At 32.1% G+C, this 19,761-nt stretch overlaps 2 protein-coding genes across 3 annotated transcripts in view; one reads left to right on the top strand and one right to left on the bottom strand.

Annotated features, from left to right (window-relative positions):
- Positions 1 to 6,567, top strand: part of qin — a 223,432-nt gene extending 216,865 nt beyond the window's left edge. For both annotated transcript variants that reach the window (XM_065515666.1, XM_065515664.1), the window contains exons 10-13: positions 23 to 1,421; positions 3,897 to 4,774; positions 4,842 to 5,387; positions 5,701 to 6,567. In XM_065515666.1, the coding sequence (XP_065371738.1) occupies positions 23 to 1,421; positions 3,897 to 4,774; positions 4,842 to 5,387; positions 5,701 to 6,411 (3,534 nt within the window). In that variant the 3' untranslated portion in view covers positions 6,412 to 6,567. The remainder of the gene's footprint in view (positions 1 to 22; positions 1,422 to 3,896; positions 4,775 to 4,841; positions 5,388 to 5,700) is intronic.
- A 4,153-nt stretch (positions 6,568 to 10,720) lies between these two features.
- On the bottom strand, positions 10,721 to 19,761 carry LOC135963707 (serine-rich adhesin for platelets). The gene is made up of 5 exons (XM_065515662.1): positions 18,547 to 19,761; positions 14,320 to 17,784; positions 13,280 to 13,437; positions 11,948 to 13,212; positions 10,721 to 11,845 (listed from the first exon to the last, which is right to left on the bottom strand). The coding sequence occupies exons 1-5, from the start codon at positions 19,570 to 19,572 to the stop codon at positions 11,067 to 11,069; spliced, it is 6,693 nt and encodes a 2,230-aa protein (XP_065371734.1). The 5' UTR covers positions 19,573 to 19,761; the 3' UTR covers positions 10,721 to 11,066.

The raw sequence follows: 19,761 nt of genomic DNA, 5'->3' as shown, positions 1-19,761 counted from the left end.
TTTGTTGTGTTTATCTTAACAGAACGAATTAATTGAAAGTAAGGAGGAACTGAGAAGAGAATTAAACGAACACTATCATAATAATTCAACAAAACTGCAACAGATTTATTTGGGCACTGTGCAAATGTGTTGTGCCGTTAATGTCAATGATGTTTGGTATCGCGCTGTCATAGAGGAGATCAAAGACAGGGGACAATTAAATATACGTTTAGTGGATGAAGGACGCAGAGAACTTATAAATTGGAGACAAGCTTTTGTTTTGATTGAACAATTTCGCAAAAAACGCGAATTTGCATTACCATGTACATTGGCGGATATCGAACCACTTCAGCAAAATAAATATGTTTATACTGCCGAGGCTATAAAGGATTTCAAACAAATGACCACAAATCCCCAATTACGTATGGAAGTAGTGGCGGTTACATCGAAGATATATAAAGTGGTTTTGTACATTTGCAAAAAGTCGTTGGACATTAATATAGGAGCTTCATTAGTGAAGAACAAATATGGTATTTCTACAGGGGAATCAACACAAATAATAGAAGTATCGAAAACACTTAAAACTAAAAATAATCAGCCATTTACAATCCATTCCAACGATGATAATCTAAAAGCCTCAACTGCCAACCCAATAAAACGTACACTTGTTAAAATCACACATGTTATAAATCCCGGTGAATTTTATATACAATTGGCCAATCTTATCCAGGGTACAAAAGCCTTTCATCAGCAAATACAAGAGGTTCAAGCCAAAAAGAGTGGTACCAAGCAGCCACTACCTTATGAAACGCGCGAATGGTTTGAGAATAACCACTGTCTTGTCTACACAAAATATCATAGTTCCCAATTCACACAACCACCAGATGGGCCTCTGCTCGATCATTTTGAATGGTACCGTGGGATTATTACCAAAATAACTTACCTTCCCGGAGAAGAGCCAACATTTTCGGTATTCCTAAGAGATATTGGTGTCACCATATGCTCGATTTATAGTCAACAATTGTACTCGATTGATCCGCAATTAGATCGTGTTACAAATGCAGTATATTGTTGCCACCTGGCCTGTATTGAACCAGCTGGTGGTAAAACCTGGTCTCAATCGGCCATCGACAGTTTTCAACACTATGTAATGACTGCCGAAACATTGTCAGTTTCGTTGCACGGTAAACGCAATCAGGAGAAAAATTCATTGGCCATCGTTTTATGGAGTTCGAAAATGGAGACGGCTAATCCCTTGGCACCGTGTATTACGAAATATTCCAATATCAATCGTAACTTAGTTAGAAAAGGATTGGCTCACATGGTGGAGCCCTTGGACACTAAACAACAATTCGATCAAATTGAAGAAATGGAATTAGCAAATGGCGAAATAACATTGGAACAATGGTTTAAATCATTTTCGGACAATGTTTTATTAAAAGGTAATTAAAAATGTAGACTTTTTTTATTTTTCAGAAATAATCTGTATTGGTTCTACACACTACTTTTGCGTTGTTTTTTTAATTTTGTCCAGTAAAAAATATCAACATAAAAATATGTTTAAAACATATGCAATTATAAACAAAACTAAAGAGTTGCAAATTAATACAATTTACAAGTCTGCAAAGAAAAGATGTAAAATAACACACAACAAACGTTTTGTTGTACGCGTACTTTTTTTTGTAATTTTTCAGATTGAGAGTAATTTATTTTTTAACTCTCTAAAATAAAGTTACTGGATATTTTTTACTGGAAAGTACACCTAATGTTTGATGTGTTTTTGTGTTAATTTGTATTTCCAGCTCGTAGCTGTATTGGGGACTAACCTCGAGCCTACAAAATTAAAAAAAAAAAAATCACCAAAAGTTCAGTTCTTATCCGATTGTCATTTCAACTACGAGCCCATGGAAATACTAATCAACTAATAACTAATCAGAAACACCTCAGCACTGAATATGTGAAATCTTAGGTCTTTTTCATAATCAATTTTTAAATTTAGCAAAGGTTTATAAACAGATTTTGTATGAAAATTATGTTTTATAAACCTTTTATATATTTAAAATTTGATTATGAATTATATATATTATATATCGAGAGCCTATATTCAAAACCCCTTTATCTTTGATTTTCATGAAAATAACTTTTTGATGGTAAAATGTCCAGTAAAACAGCCCTCATCTATGGTGTGAATTTCAAAACAAACTTGTTTTTTTTCTTATACAATTAATTTTTCCGAATGCAAAATTTTCAAATAATTAATTTTCAAATATTTTTTTTGAATAATTTCTTCTTGCAATTCATTTTTTCTTACTAATTTTTGCATGCTGAACATGAATTTTACAATCATTTATCAAAATAGCGAATACCGATTCTGAATTCAATTACCATGAAAATGTTTTACCTTTTTGTTTTTGGAAAATAAATGTTGGAATTTGCTTAAAAAAGTGTCTACTTTTATAATGTCATCTATTATTTAACGATAATTTACTATAAAAAAAAAACCAAAAAAAAAAACATTTTTTCTATATCTTAATATATCTTAAATAAATCACGTTAAAAACTGACAGATGGCTTAAATGAAATCAAAATAATTTAATTTTATTAAAATACAAAATCCTCTATCTTATCATTTTCCTACATACACATTGAAAATTTTGAGAGAAAGTTTATATAGAGGGTTTATCTATAATAAAGACCCCAATAATGCAAAATTTTAATAACCAATTATATGTGAGATTCAGTAGTTGCTTTAAAAAAATATTGTAGAATACCGAATTTTAATAACAGTTTTTTGGCTCTCCTGAAAAGTTGTGTTTTTTAAGACAGATGGTTTTGAATATAAGCCCTCGATATATTACTTTATAGTTAAGATTACGGAGTTTCGAATTTTTCTCGATCACTTCGTTTTAGTTTAATTTAATTTTGAGTTTTACTTTTTGAACCGAAAAATATTTGTAAAAATCTGTTGGAAAATGGTAGTTTAAAATTAGGACGCTCCCCAACTAAAGCAAAATACTGTCAGATTTGTTTTTTTTAAGAATGAACAAAACAAAAAAAGTCGAAATACATGTTATATCAAAAATTAGCATAACTCATTAATTTTTTAGTTGATATTTATCATTGGCCTCCCCGCCCCGGCTTCGCCCGATAGCTATTTACTAATGTTAGCTCTTCAAGTTTCTCCCAAAAATATCTCTTATTAAGAAAAATGAGAGGTGAGAAGGAGGCAATATATTAAAAATTAAAATTTCCGAATTTTTAAGTTTTTTTTTTGCATGTCCTGAAAGTTTCGAATCGAATACAAAAAAAAATCAGCCAAATCGCTCCAGCCGTTCACACGTGATGCCATTACATACATGGACCATTTAATTTTTATATACATATATAGATAAACATTTACGTTTTTTGAAACTTATGCGCTGTTTTTCTATAGCGAACGAGTATTTTGTGGAAATTTAGCATGTGTTTTGTTATTGTAACAAAAACAAAATACATGTAAAACGTCCACTCAAAGAAAAAGCACATCATTAAACAACCGTAACTCAACCATTTTCAAAAAAAAAATTAAAAATACTCTTTTGTTTGAAAGGCAAAACATGTATTCTTTAAATAAAAGAAACGATTTTTATATTAATTTCAAAACAACAAAACTATAACTCTCTGTACTGAAATACAACAGAAATGGTATACGAGAACCCCTACATATTTCGTTCACGAGCTACCGAATTATTTCCAAAATAAAAAGTTTCTAAACAACTGTGTGTCGTGGTAATGGGGGAATTAAGTTAATATCCAGCATTTCTGGGTCACTGTTCCGAACTAATGATTTTACATTTCAAATGATAAACCAAATTGTATTTTTTTAGGGCCAATACAATCCCTAATAAATCGTTTTCAACTTCTTGGTAAATTTACAGAACTTGAAAATACTGGAAAACTACCACTACATTTAAACATAACTGCTGTTGATGCCATTGAAAGTAATGAGTTCTACATGGATGATCATCCTTTAAGTGTCCATCTGAACGAAATGGATTTTAAAGAAACCACCGGCCAGAGAGCTCCTCCAACATGGTTTGCATCTAAAGTTATTACAAAAACATTATTTTCTGGCTATCCCACATACATAGACTTCGATTGTGTTGTGTATTTACATGAGGCGGGCGATAAGAAGTTTTTGGACAAAATAACTAAAAAGTTAACAGACACCTATGGACCTGTAGAGCCACCGTCAAACGAGTATCGGTTTGCCATTGATCAAGCGTGTGTAGTTAAGTACCACGTTGATGCGAAATATTATCGTGGAATCATAACAGCAGATATGAATTCTGAACGTGAATGGAGTGTACAATTCATAGACTATGGCAACGTTGAGATGGTGGGGGTTAAAGATTTACGTCCGTACGCTCCGTTTCCCAATTTACCGGCCATGGCAACTAAATACATAATCGATGGTATCAAACCTAAAGGAGGCGCCGCCAAATTTAATATTGGTGAATTGGATCAAATGCATGCCATGCTTGTTACTAAATTTGTATCGATACGTATACAGTCCACTGAGCTGCAAAATAAAATTAAACGTTGTAGCATGCGTTTGGGAGCAATAGATGTGGCTGGAGATATTATTAACAGAGGACTAGCAGAAGCTGATTACAAACCACTTTCTGAAAACGCAATAACAGAAACAAAACCTTTCATTTTATCCCAACTGGATGGCGATTTGAATACAGTAGGTTCAATCAAATCACGTAGAAGTCGTAATCCTTTACCCGTTGCACCGGTTGAAGACTATGCGGTAAATTGAAAATAATATATGAGAAATTTAAGTACATATAGTAAAATAATTTTGTGGTTACTTTCAGATTTTTAGTCAAAGCAATAACATGAGTATCGATTGCGATTATATGAATGATATGGGAAATATAAAGGACGGCGACAACAGTTTGTCGGATGATAGTGATGCTGCTGATCCTGACAATGATGACGATGATAAGTATAGCGTTCAATTTGATCATCTTAATGAAATGTTAGATCGTTTGTCAAAAAACAAAAACATTGATCATTGTACAAAACCAATGGCGAAAACTACAACAGAAACAATAACCACTAACACGGCCTCAAATAAACCACCACCGACCAAAAAACGTATGTTCAACGATAATGATTATACAAAAATGATGAATGACATGATGGTGTATGATACTGATGATATCGTCGATAATTACCAACATGAATTTGACCTTGATGATAATGACAACGACGGTGATGAGGATGAAGATATTATTGAATTGGGACAAAGTTTTGCCATGAACTATTGGCATAATGCTGCTGAAGACATGCGCGAGGAAGAAGATGAAGAAATTATTGAGCAACTAGATCGTAGAGCTTCTTTATCTTATGAAGATCCAGTGAGTGTGAATAATTAGCTTAGAGGGCAAAGATGCAAAATGCCATTTTATATAAGCTAAGTTTCCAAAAGGAACTTATAAGTCTTCAAAAATTGCAGTAATAAATTTAACACATTTTTAACACATGCGATTTTCGATCAGAAAAGATAAACTTCTGTACAATCTGCATTAAAAATAGACGGCATGTTTGCTTTCTAAACTAATGATTTATTAAAAATAAATTTGTCTTAACTTAAACTTCAGATATTTTTATACTAATAAGACACATTTTACAAAATCATTACTAATCTAATATTTTGTATTTATTTTCAAGGATATCGAATCCGATTTCGATGTTTTTCATCCAAACGAAACCTCGACTGTACTCTCACATTTTAGTGGTATTGAATATTTTAAATCACCTCAATTACCAGCCGCCATGCATCACTTCAATTGCAGTGTTGTCTCCATTGTTACACCAACGATATTGCAAATATTTCCTCATCACACAGAATTTCGCTATCGCCAATTGGAATTGCAACGATCCATTAAAGAAATCGTCAAACTATCTCTACCACCGCTTACGAAATTCGAACCACGTACTATATGTTTGGCCTGTTACACAAAAGACAAAATCTGGTATCGTGCCGTTATACGTTCTTATAATCCAACTGCCAAGACTGTGGATGTTTTCTATGTTGACTATTTGAACAGTGAGACACTGTCCGTAAAGTATATTCGTCAGTGTCCACAAGAATTATTGGGTTGGCCCCTACGTACCTTCCGTGTACGTTTACATGGCATACAAGTGAATCCAAATGTCAAAGAGCATGAAATACGTTTGGGCCTGCATCATATTTTGAACAAACGTAAACTATTTGCTGTTGTTAAAAAACATCCCAATTATAATAGTCTAGTTTTGGGTAATACCTTGAACAAAACGGAACTTATAGATATAGCTCTGTATGAGTCTAAAGAAGAATCTCTTAAAGGTATAACCATTTATGAGTCCCTCATTGAAAAGAATTATTTTTTACGTTTTTAATTGTTTTGATTTTTGATACACTTTTTTATGGAAAACTATTTGATTTCTTGTTTATTTTTTTTATTATTTACTTTCTAAAAAGTATATTGCATTATTTTTTATGTTAATTTTTTAAACATTATATATTAATAAAAATTAGAATTTATAAAAAAAAAATTCATTCTATTTAGTGAAATTAAAAAAAGTAAGTATTTATTCAACAGAGCATTGTATGCTGGCCCCTACGTACCTCCCAAGTCTGACCTCTAGTAGGTAAATATGAAAAACGTAAAATCGACAAAAATGTTAAAGTAACATTATCATAGTAAGCATAGTGATTTTAACAGAGTAGGCTTTCCCCCCAAACAAAATTCAATGTTTCCATAAAATATTAATCGGAGCTAAATTTGGTGGTCATTTTAGAATTCCACGTGTGGAATTGTCCTGAAAAAAGATTCCAGTCAAATAAGTCCACTAGTTGCCGAGATAAATGCAAAAAAACATAAAATTAAGACAAAATTGAAGTACATTTGTTAGTGTAGCATGTAAAAATATACGCAATTAGTTTATAAAAAATATAGCATACTTTAGGGCTTACATTATAAAAGGTTGGAATTTCGCAAATAAAAATAGATTTTTCTGCGGTTTCAGTAAAGCATTAATCTGAGCTAAATTTAAATTTTGTTAGAAGCAACAATGAATTGAGATCATATTTTTAAACACAGCAGTTCTTAAAGTTTATGTTTTCCAACAACAACAAAAATAGAATTGATCACAGATATTTTTTTCAAAAAACGTAGTATTTACAGTTTTAAGGAAAAAAGCCACAGATAGACTTTGGTAAATGTAATGTATCACTGTTATGTTCTCATACTGGGAAATATTTTCGATTTATTTATAAAACCGACGTTTTTTATTTGTACTTACTGCTATAATTCGTAATCATTTAAAATATCTACCAATTTCGTTAGGGAGGAGCGTTCATTTCACTTTTATCATATTATTTTATAACTTTTTTTTGGCCAAAGAAATATAAGTTGCAAGTTTTTATTTTATTTGGTGTTGGTTATCCTATTAATCTATTAAAAGTAAGTAAAAGACATTTATGTTTTTTATAATTTATAATGAATTGATTGTAATTATATTTCAATTTGTAAGTTATTTAATTTTATTTATAATTCATTGTAAATTGTATATTATCGATTAAATTATATAATAGAGTTCATAATTAAATTGTTTTTACTATTAATTAAAGTTATGATTTATTTATTATTAAATGTAATATTAAATTTATTGTTGGTTTAATTTTATATTTTTATTTATTTCTTTTCACTTTAATATTACGATGTCCTATTCTAAGAATTAAAATTAAACTAATTGTTGTAAATAAAGGTTGTAAAAATAAGATGCTTAAGTTATTGTATAAAATATATGTATTTGTGTTTAAAAAATATATGTATATTAAAGATTAAAAAAAATGTACAAAAAAACGTATCGCTTGATTAAAAACTAAAAAAAATTAGAGTCAAATTAAATAATAAAAAAAACAATTGCAGTCAATGCAATAACAATTTTCTTTTCAATTTCTTCTTTTTTCAAAAAAAAGCATGTTTAAAGCATAGAAAATTTGTATATAATAGTTTAAAATAAGAATGATTTACTTAAAATAAACAAAATTTCACTAAATTCAATTTACTAATAAGCTTGTTTGTTTATTATGTGTGTGTTTTATCTAAATATTTATTACAAAAAAAATCTATATACTTTTATAATTAAAAAAATAAAATTATAAAATAAAATATGCATGTATATCTCCAGTAAACTTGAAAAAAATATATTTTATGGATGTATAAAATTATATATATGTTTATTGCACTTTTTTGTTTAGGAGCAAGTTAATTAATTAATTATATTTTCATTATGACATTTTTTGTAAACCTTATATTTTCAATTAATTTGCATCAATTGTTTTAAATACATAATACAAAAAGCAATTTAAATAATCTTTTGTTTTTTACAAATACAAATATGTATAAGGCTTAAATTTCGTTTTGAATACAAATCATATGGTTATGTTTTCTTAAAAAAAAAAAATTTTAAAAATATTACAAAATTAAAGCAAAATTATAAAAAGGTATACTTCTGTAAGAGACAACAACAGTTTGGCTACAGCGAAATTCGATCAAACTTTTATGAATTATGTAGCAGCAACTCAGTATTTTCTGAATTAACTTACCAGCTAGGAGTAAAAGTACTAAATAATGAGAAAATTTGATTTTCAGGAAAATAATGAGTTAATATTATATTTTCAATTAACTCGTTTTTCTATATTGTATGTGAGAAATGTTCCTTTCGAAATATTTATACACTTCTTGTTAAACACAGGATGAGTAAGAGTAAATCGTTTACGGTGCCTGTACTTCAAATGTGATCAGTTTCAACATTATCCAAATCGGTCTGTTCAAAACTGAATGACAACTATTAGAATTTTGTGGATCGATCATTTTCTGTTGGCAAATGGCAACTAGAAATTTGAGGTTGCCCTCTGGCAACGCAACTGAAGTTCGATTCGACACATTAAAAATGTTTTCTATTCCAATTATAGAAACGGGTTATATTTACTACGTAAATCGTTTCAAAACTGAAAACGTTCGAATTTGTATGAATGAAATATTATTTGTCTCTTACTGGCGGATATTTTTTGTTAATTTATAAATTCGACGTTTTTTATTTCTTTTTCATTTCGACGTCAATCTGTTTTTAGTTAAACTTACAGCTATAATTCGTTATCATTTAAAATTACTACCAATTTCTTTAGGGAGTGGAGTATGTGTTCATTTCACTTTTTTCTATCTGTTTCAATTTATTTTATACCATTTTTCCATCAAAGATATAAAATTTGTAAAGTTTTATTTTATTTGGATTATATGCGTATTTTAATTGTATTAAATGAAAAACAAAATCATGATTTTTGCAAATAGATTTGGTTTTTCAAGGTCTATATAAAGAAAAATATTTGGCAAAACGTCGTATTGTCCTGCCCGAGTGATTGTAGAAAAATATTTTTGAAATAGGAAATAAAATGAAAACTATATACAAAAAATAAATTTCATCGAAAATAATAAAGAACATATTTACAAAGCATTTTGGAATTAGTAGAGCTGAAAATAATAATATGAACGTTTTAAGTTTCTGTTAAAAAATCTAATATGATTTACACAAAGAATAAATGAAATTATCCACATAAGTATTTTAAATTAGTTAGATATACAGTTCTGTCACATATGGTGTTGAATTTAAATCCGTAGTTATTATTCCGATTGATTTTGTATTAGCGGGGTTAAGATTTCATTTGATTTGTAAAAGGAAATTGTAAAAGGTTTTTATAATTCAGAATTTTTCGAATATAAAATTGGCATGAAATTATTTAAAAATATGAGAAACAAATAATTACAAATAATATAAATTCCACTAGATAAGTGATTAGCCACTAGTTAGTACTTTTGCGTTTTTTTTTCAATTAAGAATAATGCTGTATGAAATGATTATTATGGACTGATTTACATACAATTCTGTTATTATATAGACATGTTTTTCATGATTTATATCGTGATGATAATAATTAGGTAATTGGATCATTCCTCGATTGCAATTGCCTGACAGCAGCCCATATAAAAACTTACCGATAGATATTTATTATTTTGTTTGTAAAATAATTCGGATTTGCACAATAAATTTAACCTTTAGATAATTGTTATTTAATGCCTAAAGCCTAGTACTCTGTTCATATTTGCGAAAAATTATATTTTTTTCATGCTGGTTTTAATTCATGTTGGTTTTAATTTCGTGCGAAAGAACTGCTGCTTATGTTATTTCGTAGTTAAAAAATAAGGTTGTGAGATTATTTCACATGTTTTTCACAATATGAACAAAGTACTGCTTTTGCGAAATTATTTCGCAAATATTTCATATGCAGTTTGACATCATTTCGCACGAAATTTTGAACAGAGCACTAAGCTTAATGAACGAAAATGTTTTATAATCGTATGGAAATATTAGTACTGCAGTAGCAATCATAGTCTACGAACATTGTGTCAGTATTATTATAAAGATTAAAACTCAAATATTTTAAGGGAGAAATCGTATGTTTCAGTGTTAACTGAAAATTTAAGAGAAAAGAACATTTAAATTTCAGCTTACCATAATAACTTGTGTCATTATGTTGTGGATTTACTCACTTGAAATATTTTTCTACAATCATGATTTTTGCAAACAAATTTACACATCAATTAGTGGTATTAGTAGTGGTAGAATTATTATATATATTAAATTTTAGTTTTTTTTTACTAATTTCTAATTAATACTTTTTTTTGTTTTTTTTTCATCTAATTTTTTGTTTGTTTATCCAATATTATATTTTTTTAACAAATCAACATACACACACACATAGATTAGAAATTTTAGTTGTTTTTTCTTTTGTCTGTTTCATAATTTCTATGACTATAATTAATATTAACATAGAAATTTTCTATCCTACATTCATATTAAGAGTGAGATATAAAAACGTTATCATTTGAACAAAATTAATGTTATACAAAATACAAACTACACTCAGACAAACAGAATATGTACTCACATTTAGAGGAGAGAAAAATCTATAAAATAATGCTTACAATTTATACTTCCACCGTAAATGGATCCCGTGAATGATGGATCTTTAGGTGTTTGTTATGATTAGTTTTGGTAGTTGAACTTTTACCACAAATCGTGCATTGAAAAGGTCGTTCGCCGGTATGTATGCGTCTATGCTCGATGAGATAGTAGTGGCGATGGAACGACTTTTTACATAAATCACAGGTGTACTTTTTATTGCCATGATGCTCCCTTCTATGGCGCATGTAATTGTATTTGCGTATAAACTTACAGCCACACACTTCGCAGGTGTATGGTTTGATTTGTTTATGGGAATTCATGTGATTCTTGAAATCTACCTCGCGCACAAATGCCTTGGGGCAGTGTTCACACTTGAAGGGTTTGGCGGTGCGATTTGCATGTACCCAAGAATGAATTTTCAAATTCCATTTTGTTGAGAAGGACTTGCTGCAAATAGCACAATCATAATGCGTTTCTGTGGAATGCGTTGCCATGTGAGCTTTCATAGAGGCTTTGGCAAATATTTGCTTGCAGATGGGACACTCCATCGGTTCAGTGTAATCGAATTTATCTGAATGGGCGAGACGTATGTGACGTCGCAAAGAGTTGACATGTACGAAACGATCACAACAATGGGGACAACATTTCGGTTTCGAATCATGCGTTTCTTTATGCCATAAGAAGCGTGCTTTGGATGGTAGGACTTCGCCACAATAACAAACGTACTCTTTCCTACGAATGATTTGTTTCGAATGTCGCTTACGATGTTGCGTTAAGTTCGAATAGCGTTTAAAGTGTTTACCTGTGGACGAAAAAATGCAGAGTATTTTTATAATAAATTTCTGTTGTGTTGAAAAGATTTTGTTGTAAAAATAACTTATATATAAGAACAAATTTTACTCACCACAAACTTTACATTTCAACGGCGAAAGTCCAGAATGCATACGCATATGTTCAACGAGAGCGCTGCGTACCACAAATTTCTTATCGCATACTGTACAACCGAATTCCTTCCAACCCAAATGACGTTTTAAATGTAACGAGAAATTTTTCCACCGCTGGAATTTTTTGCCGCAAGTAAAACATTCAGCAGGATGTTCGGTCAAATGGGCGTCGTAGAATTTAACTGAATTGAAATTCTGACGACAGATGTAACAAAAGAATATCGAGGATTTTATAAGATTCTCATCGAATTCGGAAAGGCTTTGGTTTTGTTTTAATGTTGTCATATTAAACGATACCAACATGCGATAGAGTGTTGTTAATTTACTGGTGGGGGTTGTCAGCGACAATGGCAAACTATTGGTTGGTGGTTTTGTATCGTATTCAAGGTTTGCATCACCATTTGGTGCGTTCATGGGTACTAGGGCTACATTTAGTTTGTCGTCTTCCATAATTTCAGTTTTAGCACTTATGTTGGCATTGATTGGTTCTACGCCCGTTAGATCCCGTTGAATATTTTCATTTTCTATTTTTACTATACTCTGTTTGTAATCGCCCACACAGTCAGTAGTTTGCAAAGGAGTCATTAACATGCTACCAGCTGCACTTGTCGTGGGTAGAGCAACATCTTGCATATCTGAATTCGTCAGGGGTGTGGCAAGGCCAGTTGCGGGACATACTAATCTTCTATTTTGGCGTATATAATTGTGGGAATCAACCATGTGGGCATTACGATCTTTAAGTTTGGAATATTTTGCATTGCAATGGCCGCATTCATAAACTTTTGTGCGTTGTTTCTGTTGGGTTTGGTGTTGCTGAGGCTGCGCTTGCTGCTGTTGCGTGTGCAGCTGTTGCTGTTGCACCATAAAGCCAGACGTTAAGGCAGTACTAGCATTTGATGGTCCTGCCAAAAATGCTGTTGACGTACTGGGGTGTTGCAAACTTTGTTGCTGTAAATGATGCTGATGTTGAAAATTAAACTCAACTTCCGGTATCTCACTTTGATGTTGCATCAACATTTGTTGTGAGGTTACTGTTGATGTTGGCTGCATACGCTTGCCATTTGTTTGTGACGTTTTTCCATCTTGAGAACTACGTTTACGTCTCTTGCGGATTTTAGCAGATGTTGACGGCATTACATCGATATTACAATTGTCATTAGAATTTTGGGAAAATATTGGCATTCCATTGCTGTTGTTGTTGCTGCTGCTATTGGTCGGCTCAAAGCTGTATGAAAATCAAGAATTTTAGACTATTAAAATTACGAAACACACTAATGTTAGACAAAATTAACCTCTTCAGTCTGTTGCTGGCACTAGTAGCAGCCTGTGCAGTTGTGGAGGCACTCAAATCCTGAACAGTAAAATATTCCTCATGATTCCAACCGTTGTCTTGCGGAAAGATGCCGGGAAATGTTGTCTTGAAAAAGCGTGCCGATATATCGCCATACATCTAATAAAATATAGCCAGCGAATTATGAATAAAGCATCATAAAAATATCTTAAATAAAATAATTTAACAAAATATATATGTATTTTAAACATGTGCCAAACCGTAGAAATGTACTACAGTAGATTATAGTTCTGCTGTGGTGAAAAAATGTTGTGAAGTTTGAATTGTTTGGTTTGGTAAAACTGGAAAATTCAAGACATTATTGCTATTTTTCATTCGAATAATCAAGGAAAAAATTATTTTTATTCGAATAAATCAAATGTTTCAGTTTAGAATAAAAAAATATTCAGTCGAATAATCGAATACTAAATTAAATTAATTTTAAGGTTAAAAATTTAAAACATAGTTTATATTAATAGAAATTTTAATGAACAAATCACAAATAAACAAAACCAATAATTTATAAGTTAGAGAGATCACGTGAAAATTTGTTTGGAATTCAAATATTTTGTCTAAAATGTTGGTCCTGGATAAGAGTTTCGTAATTTTCATCAATTCAAATAATCAGCATGGCTCATTTAAAAAAATCCAATTTTAAAACATATATTCGTAATTTAAGTCTCTTATTTCTCAAACACAGAAAACATCCCAGCAAAAATTTTGTAAATTTTAGTAATGGCAACTAGTTACCACATACAAATCTCTTGATTTGTCCTAATTTCTGCATTTCGGCTCTGCTAAATCTTATATACAACTCACGTTAGTAGGTCGAACCATTTTTTGGTAAAAAATAAGTTTTTTTATTGTGGAAAAATCCATGATTTCATGTATTTATTTTTAATTATACCTTAATGATAATGCTTTCACAACGGTTACGACTCGATAGTGGGTTGATGGGTGGAGAATATAAAAATATAGAAAATATTCAATTTAGTTACTTACCGGTTGACTCCACGAATTATCAATATCGCAATTGCTTTCCTGTTCAGAAATTTCACCTTTAGCTGGCATTTTCTCATCGGTACGTATATTTAAGGTGGCTGCCGTTGAACAGATACCAGCCATACTGTTGTCAGTTGCGCCATTAAACGAACACGAAGTCGAGGAAGATGGTGGTGGCGGCGGTGGTACAGTTACACGATCGGCAACAATTATATCAATATTTTGCTCGCGTTTACACGAATCCAAATCCAAATATTTACTAACTTCACTTCCATCTAAAGCATTGTTCATGTTGGAAACTGAATGATTTGAAGATAGTGGTGTAACGTTAGGTTCAGACGTTTGATAGTTATTACTATTATTAAACCATTGATGGTGTGACACAGCCGATTGATGCTGTACCGGATGATGATTATGCTGTTGTTGCTGCTGATATTCCGTATAGTGTTTACTAGATGATGAATCTTCCAACAACGTTGTATCGTTATTGTTGTTGTTATTGTTGGAATTTTGATAAAATGTTGGAAATTGCTGTGGTTGTTTTATGTCAGCTTGTTCAGCAGAAGTAACCGCCATCACATTAGTACCACCATTATTATACAGATAATTGAAGTGAAAATCAGTATAAGCCTGATTTGGTTGTTGTTGTTGTTGAATTTGGCCAATTACTGCAGCAGAAGTATTTGTAGCAGAACTTTCGTTCAGCTCTTCTGATGGCATTGTTGCGTCCATAGCTGATTGTGATGAGTATGTTGATGACGATGAAGAAGATGTATCATGCTCATGATTCATTTCCTTAGTTAATTGCTGCTGCTGAATCTCTCCGGCTGATGTGATCTCTATGGAAGTTTGTTTGCTTGCAAAAAGCGATGTGGAAGATGGAAATGTTGGCGGTGTTTCGTTTTGAGATTTTTTAGAATTAGCAAAATCATAAAGTACACGTGCATCATCATTAACATTATTTTCTAACTTCATTTCTTTTATGATAGACGTTGGCGGCACACTAGCTTCTGTTATGCATGGTTTTTCCTCCTTAAACTCGAGAATAGGTTCTTTAGAATTTAGATGTTGCTCCAAGATACTGAAGCTCGTAGTTGGTTGATAGAGAGAATGTTGTTGTTGATTTTCATATGTTATAGACGTAATGGGTTCATTTTTAACCTTTATATCTGTGGCATTAAACGCATCCTCTTCGAGAGAACTTTGTTTGGTAAACTCTTGCCTAGCCTTAGCGGAAGTCGTTGGCATTTCCAGATCTTCATGTACTAGATTTGAGTTTGGTTTATTTGCAGTGGTTGTGGTTGGTGGCAAAACTTCAGTCTTTGAAGATTTAGGCTTAATAACAAGTTTTTTGGGACCTTTGCGAGCCAATGGTGTCTGGCCTACTGATTTGGAGTTTGACAAAGATTGAACATTACGTTGGGGTTGCGACAGATCTTCAGCTTCTATAGAGCTTTTATTGCTTTCTACAGCATTCAGCAGATGTTGTTGCAGCTGGGATTGGTGTTGACTAGTTGTGGCCATACGTATAACACTGGTAACGTGACTGGAATTTATAGTCGTTTGGCTAGATGAGGCATTCGAAAAGACGTTTGAATTTCCAATTTCATTTTCGGTAGCACTTTCGAAGACCTGAGGTTTTTTCTCTTCTTGTTCATCATGTTCTAGTTCATTTGTTAAAATTACATTACTATTATTTGTTGTTTGTTTACTATTACTACTGCTAGGGGTATCAGTTATTTCTTCAGTCTCATGTTTGTTGGCCTTTAAAGGTGTTGGTGGTTGTGGTGGAGTCTCAAAATTAGATGTTGTTGTTGACGTTGTTAATGTTGCTGATGTTGTTGTGTTTGTTGTTATGTATTCATCCATAGGCTCTTCCTTTTCGATTTTAACCAAAGGAATAGGAGCTATCGACGCAAATGTCTTACGCTGTGCCGCTACTTTACTCGAAGCAATTATATTACCCACTAAATCCAAATATTCATTTAAATTCAATTGTACATCACTTAAAACTGTGATTGTGTTTTTCGATGATTTCTTTCGACTACTTGTATTGGTGGTGACTCCAGAATTGGGTTGTGTTTGGTTTGTATTTGCCGTGGCTGAAGAAGAAGTAGAATGTATTGAAGTGGATGGTGTAGAATTTATTTGTTGATCGTCACCACCATTGGATGCACCATTTAATGAAGGTGATACAGATGAGGATGTCGATAAGGAGAGCGGTGACGTTGTAGACATTGAGAGCGTTGATGTGGAGGAAGTTTGATTCTTTATAATTTTATTCATTTCGGTGGTATTTTTATAATCTTTTCGTTCTTGAGATATGAATTCTTCTTCGTCGCCGCTGTCACTCGAAATGCTTACAAAATCAACAATTTCTTTATCCTCCAAAGACTCATCTTTAGATTTAGGTTTCCTTTTAGAATCGTTCGTTTCTATAGACATCTTTGCATCGTCATTAGAGAACGATTTTGTTGTCCTTTGCTTTTCATCTATTTCATCTTCAGTTTTATCACTGGGGTCAATATCAAGCTTAGACTTAGACTTACTATCAACACATTCGTTTTGGTCATCTTCAGCCTGGTCGTCACAATTATCGTCATCATCGTCGTCGTCATCATCGTCGTCATGAATATGTAAAACACTGGGTGGTGATTGGTATATACGTTCAATGACGGAAAACTCTCCATTATCTGTCTCAACACATTCAACAATATGTTTGGGAGTTTCTTGTACAATGAAATCGCCATTTTCCCGTTCTAAATAATGTGCAACCGGCGACTCTGCGTACCGTAAAACTGACGAAGCATTAGAAGGCGATGGAGCACCAGCAGCCGCAGCTAATAACGCTGCAAATGGTGAATTTGTGTGTCTACCTAATGTTGAGGCAGCTACAGCAGCCATTGATGTTGAAGCAGCAGATGGACTTATTGAAACTTGTGGGTACGATAGTATATTGGAATTTGTATTTTGCACTGCCGTTGAAGATGTTCCTTTTATTGATTTATTCAAAATTTCATTCGAATTGAAAATGTGATTATTAGAATTTTGTGTATTTTCAGAGTTAGCTTGTGATTGTTGCTGTTCCTGCTGCAGGTGTTGTGACACATCTGTTTTGGGTAGTTGCTGATGTTGTTGGTGTTGATTACTCCTTGTAGAAGATGTTGAATGATGCTGAGTTGGCAAACCATTGTTTTTTGGCGAATATGAATGTTTTGATGGAATCGGTTGCGGTGGTACTTGAATCCTTAAATTGTGTGGCAACGTTTGCTGCAAAAGATGTTGCTGCTGTTGTTGTTGTAAAACTGAATGGGTTTGCAATGTTTGATGCTGCGTTGGCAATGACGCTGTCACTTGTTGCTTATTCTGATTATGTTGAGATCGTATTTGACTAATTGCAGTGCCATAGGCCGGTGGGGGTTTCTGATGATGTTGCAAATGTGTTTGCGGCTGATAAGTGAAAAGCTGAAAGTAGTTTATTTATATGTAGCATTTACAATTAAATTAATTTATTTGAGAAAAAATACTGTTATCCTACCAAAATTTGTTTTAATATCTGATAAAAAGTGTCGTAAAGAAGCTGTGTTCTATCCGACATACACTAAATAAACAAAAAACGGTTATTTTAAAAAAAGTTACATGCTTCAAACAATTTTTCATATTCGATGTGGTCAATCCATGATCTATTCCTGAATTTATGCTAAAACACATCTATTTATGTTCCAAGTTTCATAAATTTTTTTTTTTGTATATATTGCCATTTGTTTTCTGATCGCCGCTGTACTATGTGCGTTTAAGAGTTAGGCATAAAAACAGTTTTTTTTGCACTTTTATCATTCCGGGAATTTATCATTTAAAAAAAATACAACATTTTGCAGTCGAAATAGTTGTAGAACTGATATGGTTTTTCTTAGAATATCAGAGTATTTTACATTTTCTTTTTCAACAAATTTGATATACATATTGATAGTTATATATTAAGCCCTTAAGCAAATAAAAGTTAATGCTGGATAGATTATGTTTTATAAAAATCAAAAAAAAATCCAATAAAATCTTACTAAATTTACAATTGCTCTATTTTCGTATTTGACCGAATTACAAAACTAGTGAGCAATAATAAAAAAAGATCATAAAGAAATTTTGAGAACAGCTTGACTTCTGCCTAAAACCAAATCTGACAAATACTATAACAAATCATAAGCTTTAGATTTTTAATAAAAAAAATACCTGGAGCGGAGGCGGTGGTGGCAAATTTGGCGTATATATAACCTTTAAACTTTGTTGATGTTGAGAATTCGATGGTGGCGGTTGATGTTGACCTGCTGCAAACATGTGAGCCTGACGCTGACTATTTGATGTATTGCCTAAATGCGATGATGAATGATGCGGTGGGGGTGGTGGAGCTGTCAATTGTTGTTGTTGTATAGAATTAAACGTCCCATTAGATCCCGCTGGTACAATTCCGCGGACTACTTCTTGATGTTGACCAGAATGACTTAGGGCTGATGATGGAGGTGGTGGTGGCGGCATATGTGGTGGTGTATGTAACGGATTTTGATTACTTACTCCATTACGCTGATGCTGCTCATAGCGAGGATTCCCGCCAAACACATTAAAATTATTATGAACATTGTTTGTATTGGTCAATTCTAAAGCATTTGGATGATATGAATGACTTGGATTTGTTGTAGTGTTTGAGGATGAATTCGATTGATCGAAATTCTTCTTCGAAAAGCATTGATTCATACTTTCATTCGCAGACACATTATCTTTTCCCATTGACACAGTATTCGATTCCGACTTAACCACCGTTTTGATCGGCTTGGGTGGTGGGCATATTTGCGTTTTATCCTGCTCGTTTTCATTATGACGTTCAATTTTAGTACCGGAAAAATTTAATACGTTATTAGAATTTTGACTACTACTAACACTTTGGTTTGACAATGAACAATTGCTGGCAGAATTGCTTGTGCTGGCGCTGCAACTATTGCCCGTACTGATAATATTAAGCTCGTTATCTTTTATGTTTGGCAAAGGTTTCTCGTCCAATTCTACTGCTGGTTTTTTGTTACCATTATCACCAGCTAAAACAGCTGCCAATGTATTATTGCTCCCAACTCCTGTGCCAGATATGGTCATTTGTACTAGGGCTCGAATCACTTGTTCTTTCGGATGTGTCTCCAAGTGATCCGAAAGGTTCATGCCTGCATGCAGGTATAGAGTACATACTGGACACTGAACATTTTCAGTCATTTTGCAATTTTTTATTTAGTTCCGATTGTGTACTTGCTTGCGTGTGTGTATGTTGATTATTGATTCAATTTGTTTTTATATGTATATATTTATTTGGATTTTTATTGATTAAGACTATAATTTTCGTCTTAATCATAAAATCATTTTAGCCATAAATATAATATTTTCCATATTGATTAGTGGTGTTAT

Source organism: Calliphora vicina, chromosome 1, assembly GCF_958450345.1.
Source record: "Calliphora vicina chromosome 1, idCalVici1.1, whole genome shotgun sequence".
NCBI classification, from domain to species: domain Eukaryota; kingdom Metazoa; phylum Arthropoda; class Insecta; order Diptera; family Calliphoridae; genus Calliphora; species Calliphora vicina.
The sequence above is the reverse complement of the archived record's forward strand: the minus strand, read 5'-3'. Positions and strand labels throughout refer to the sequence as shown.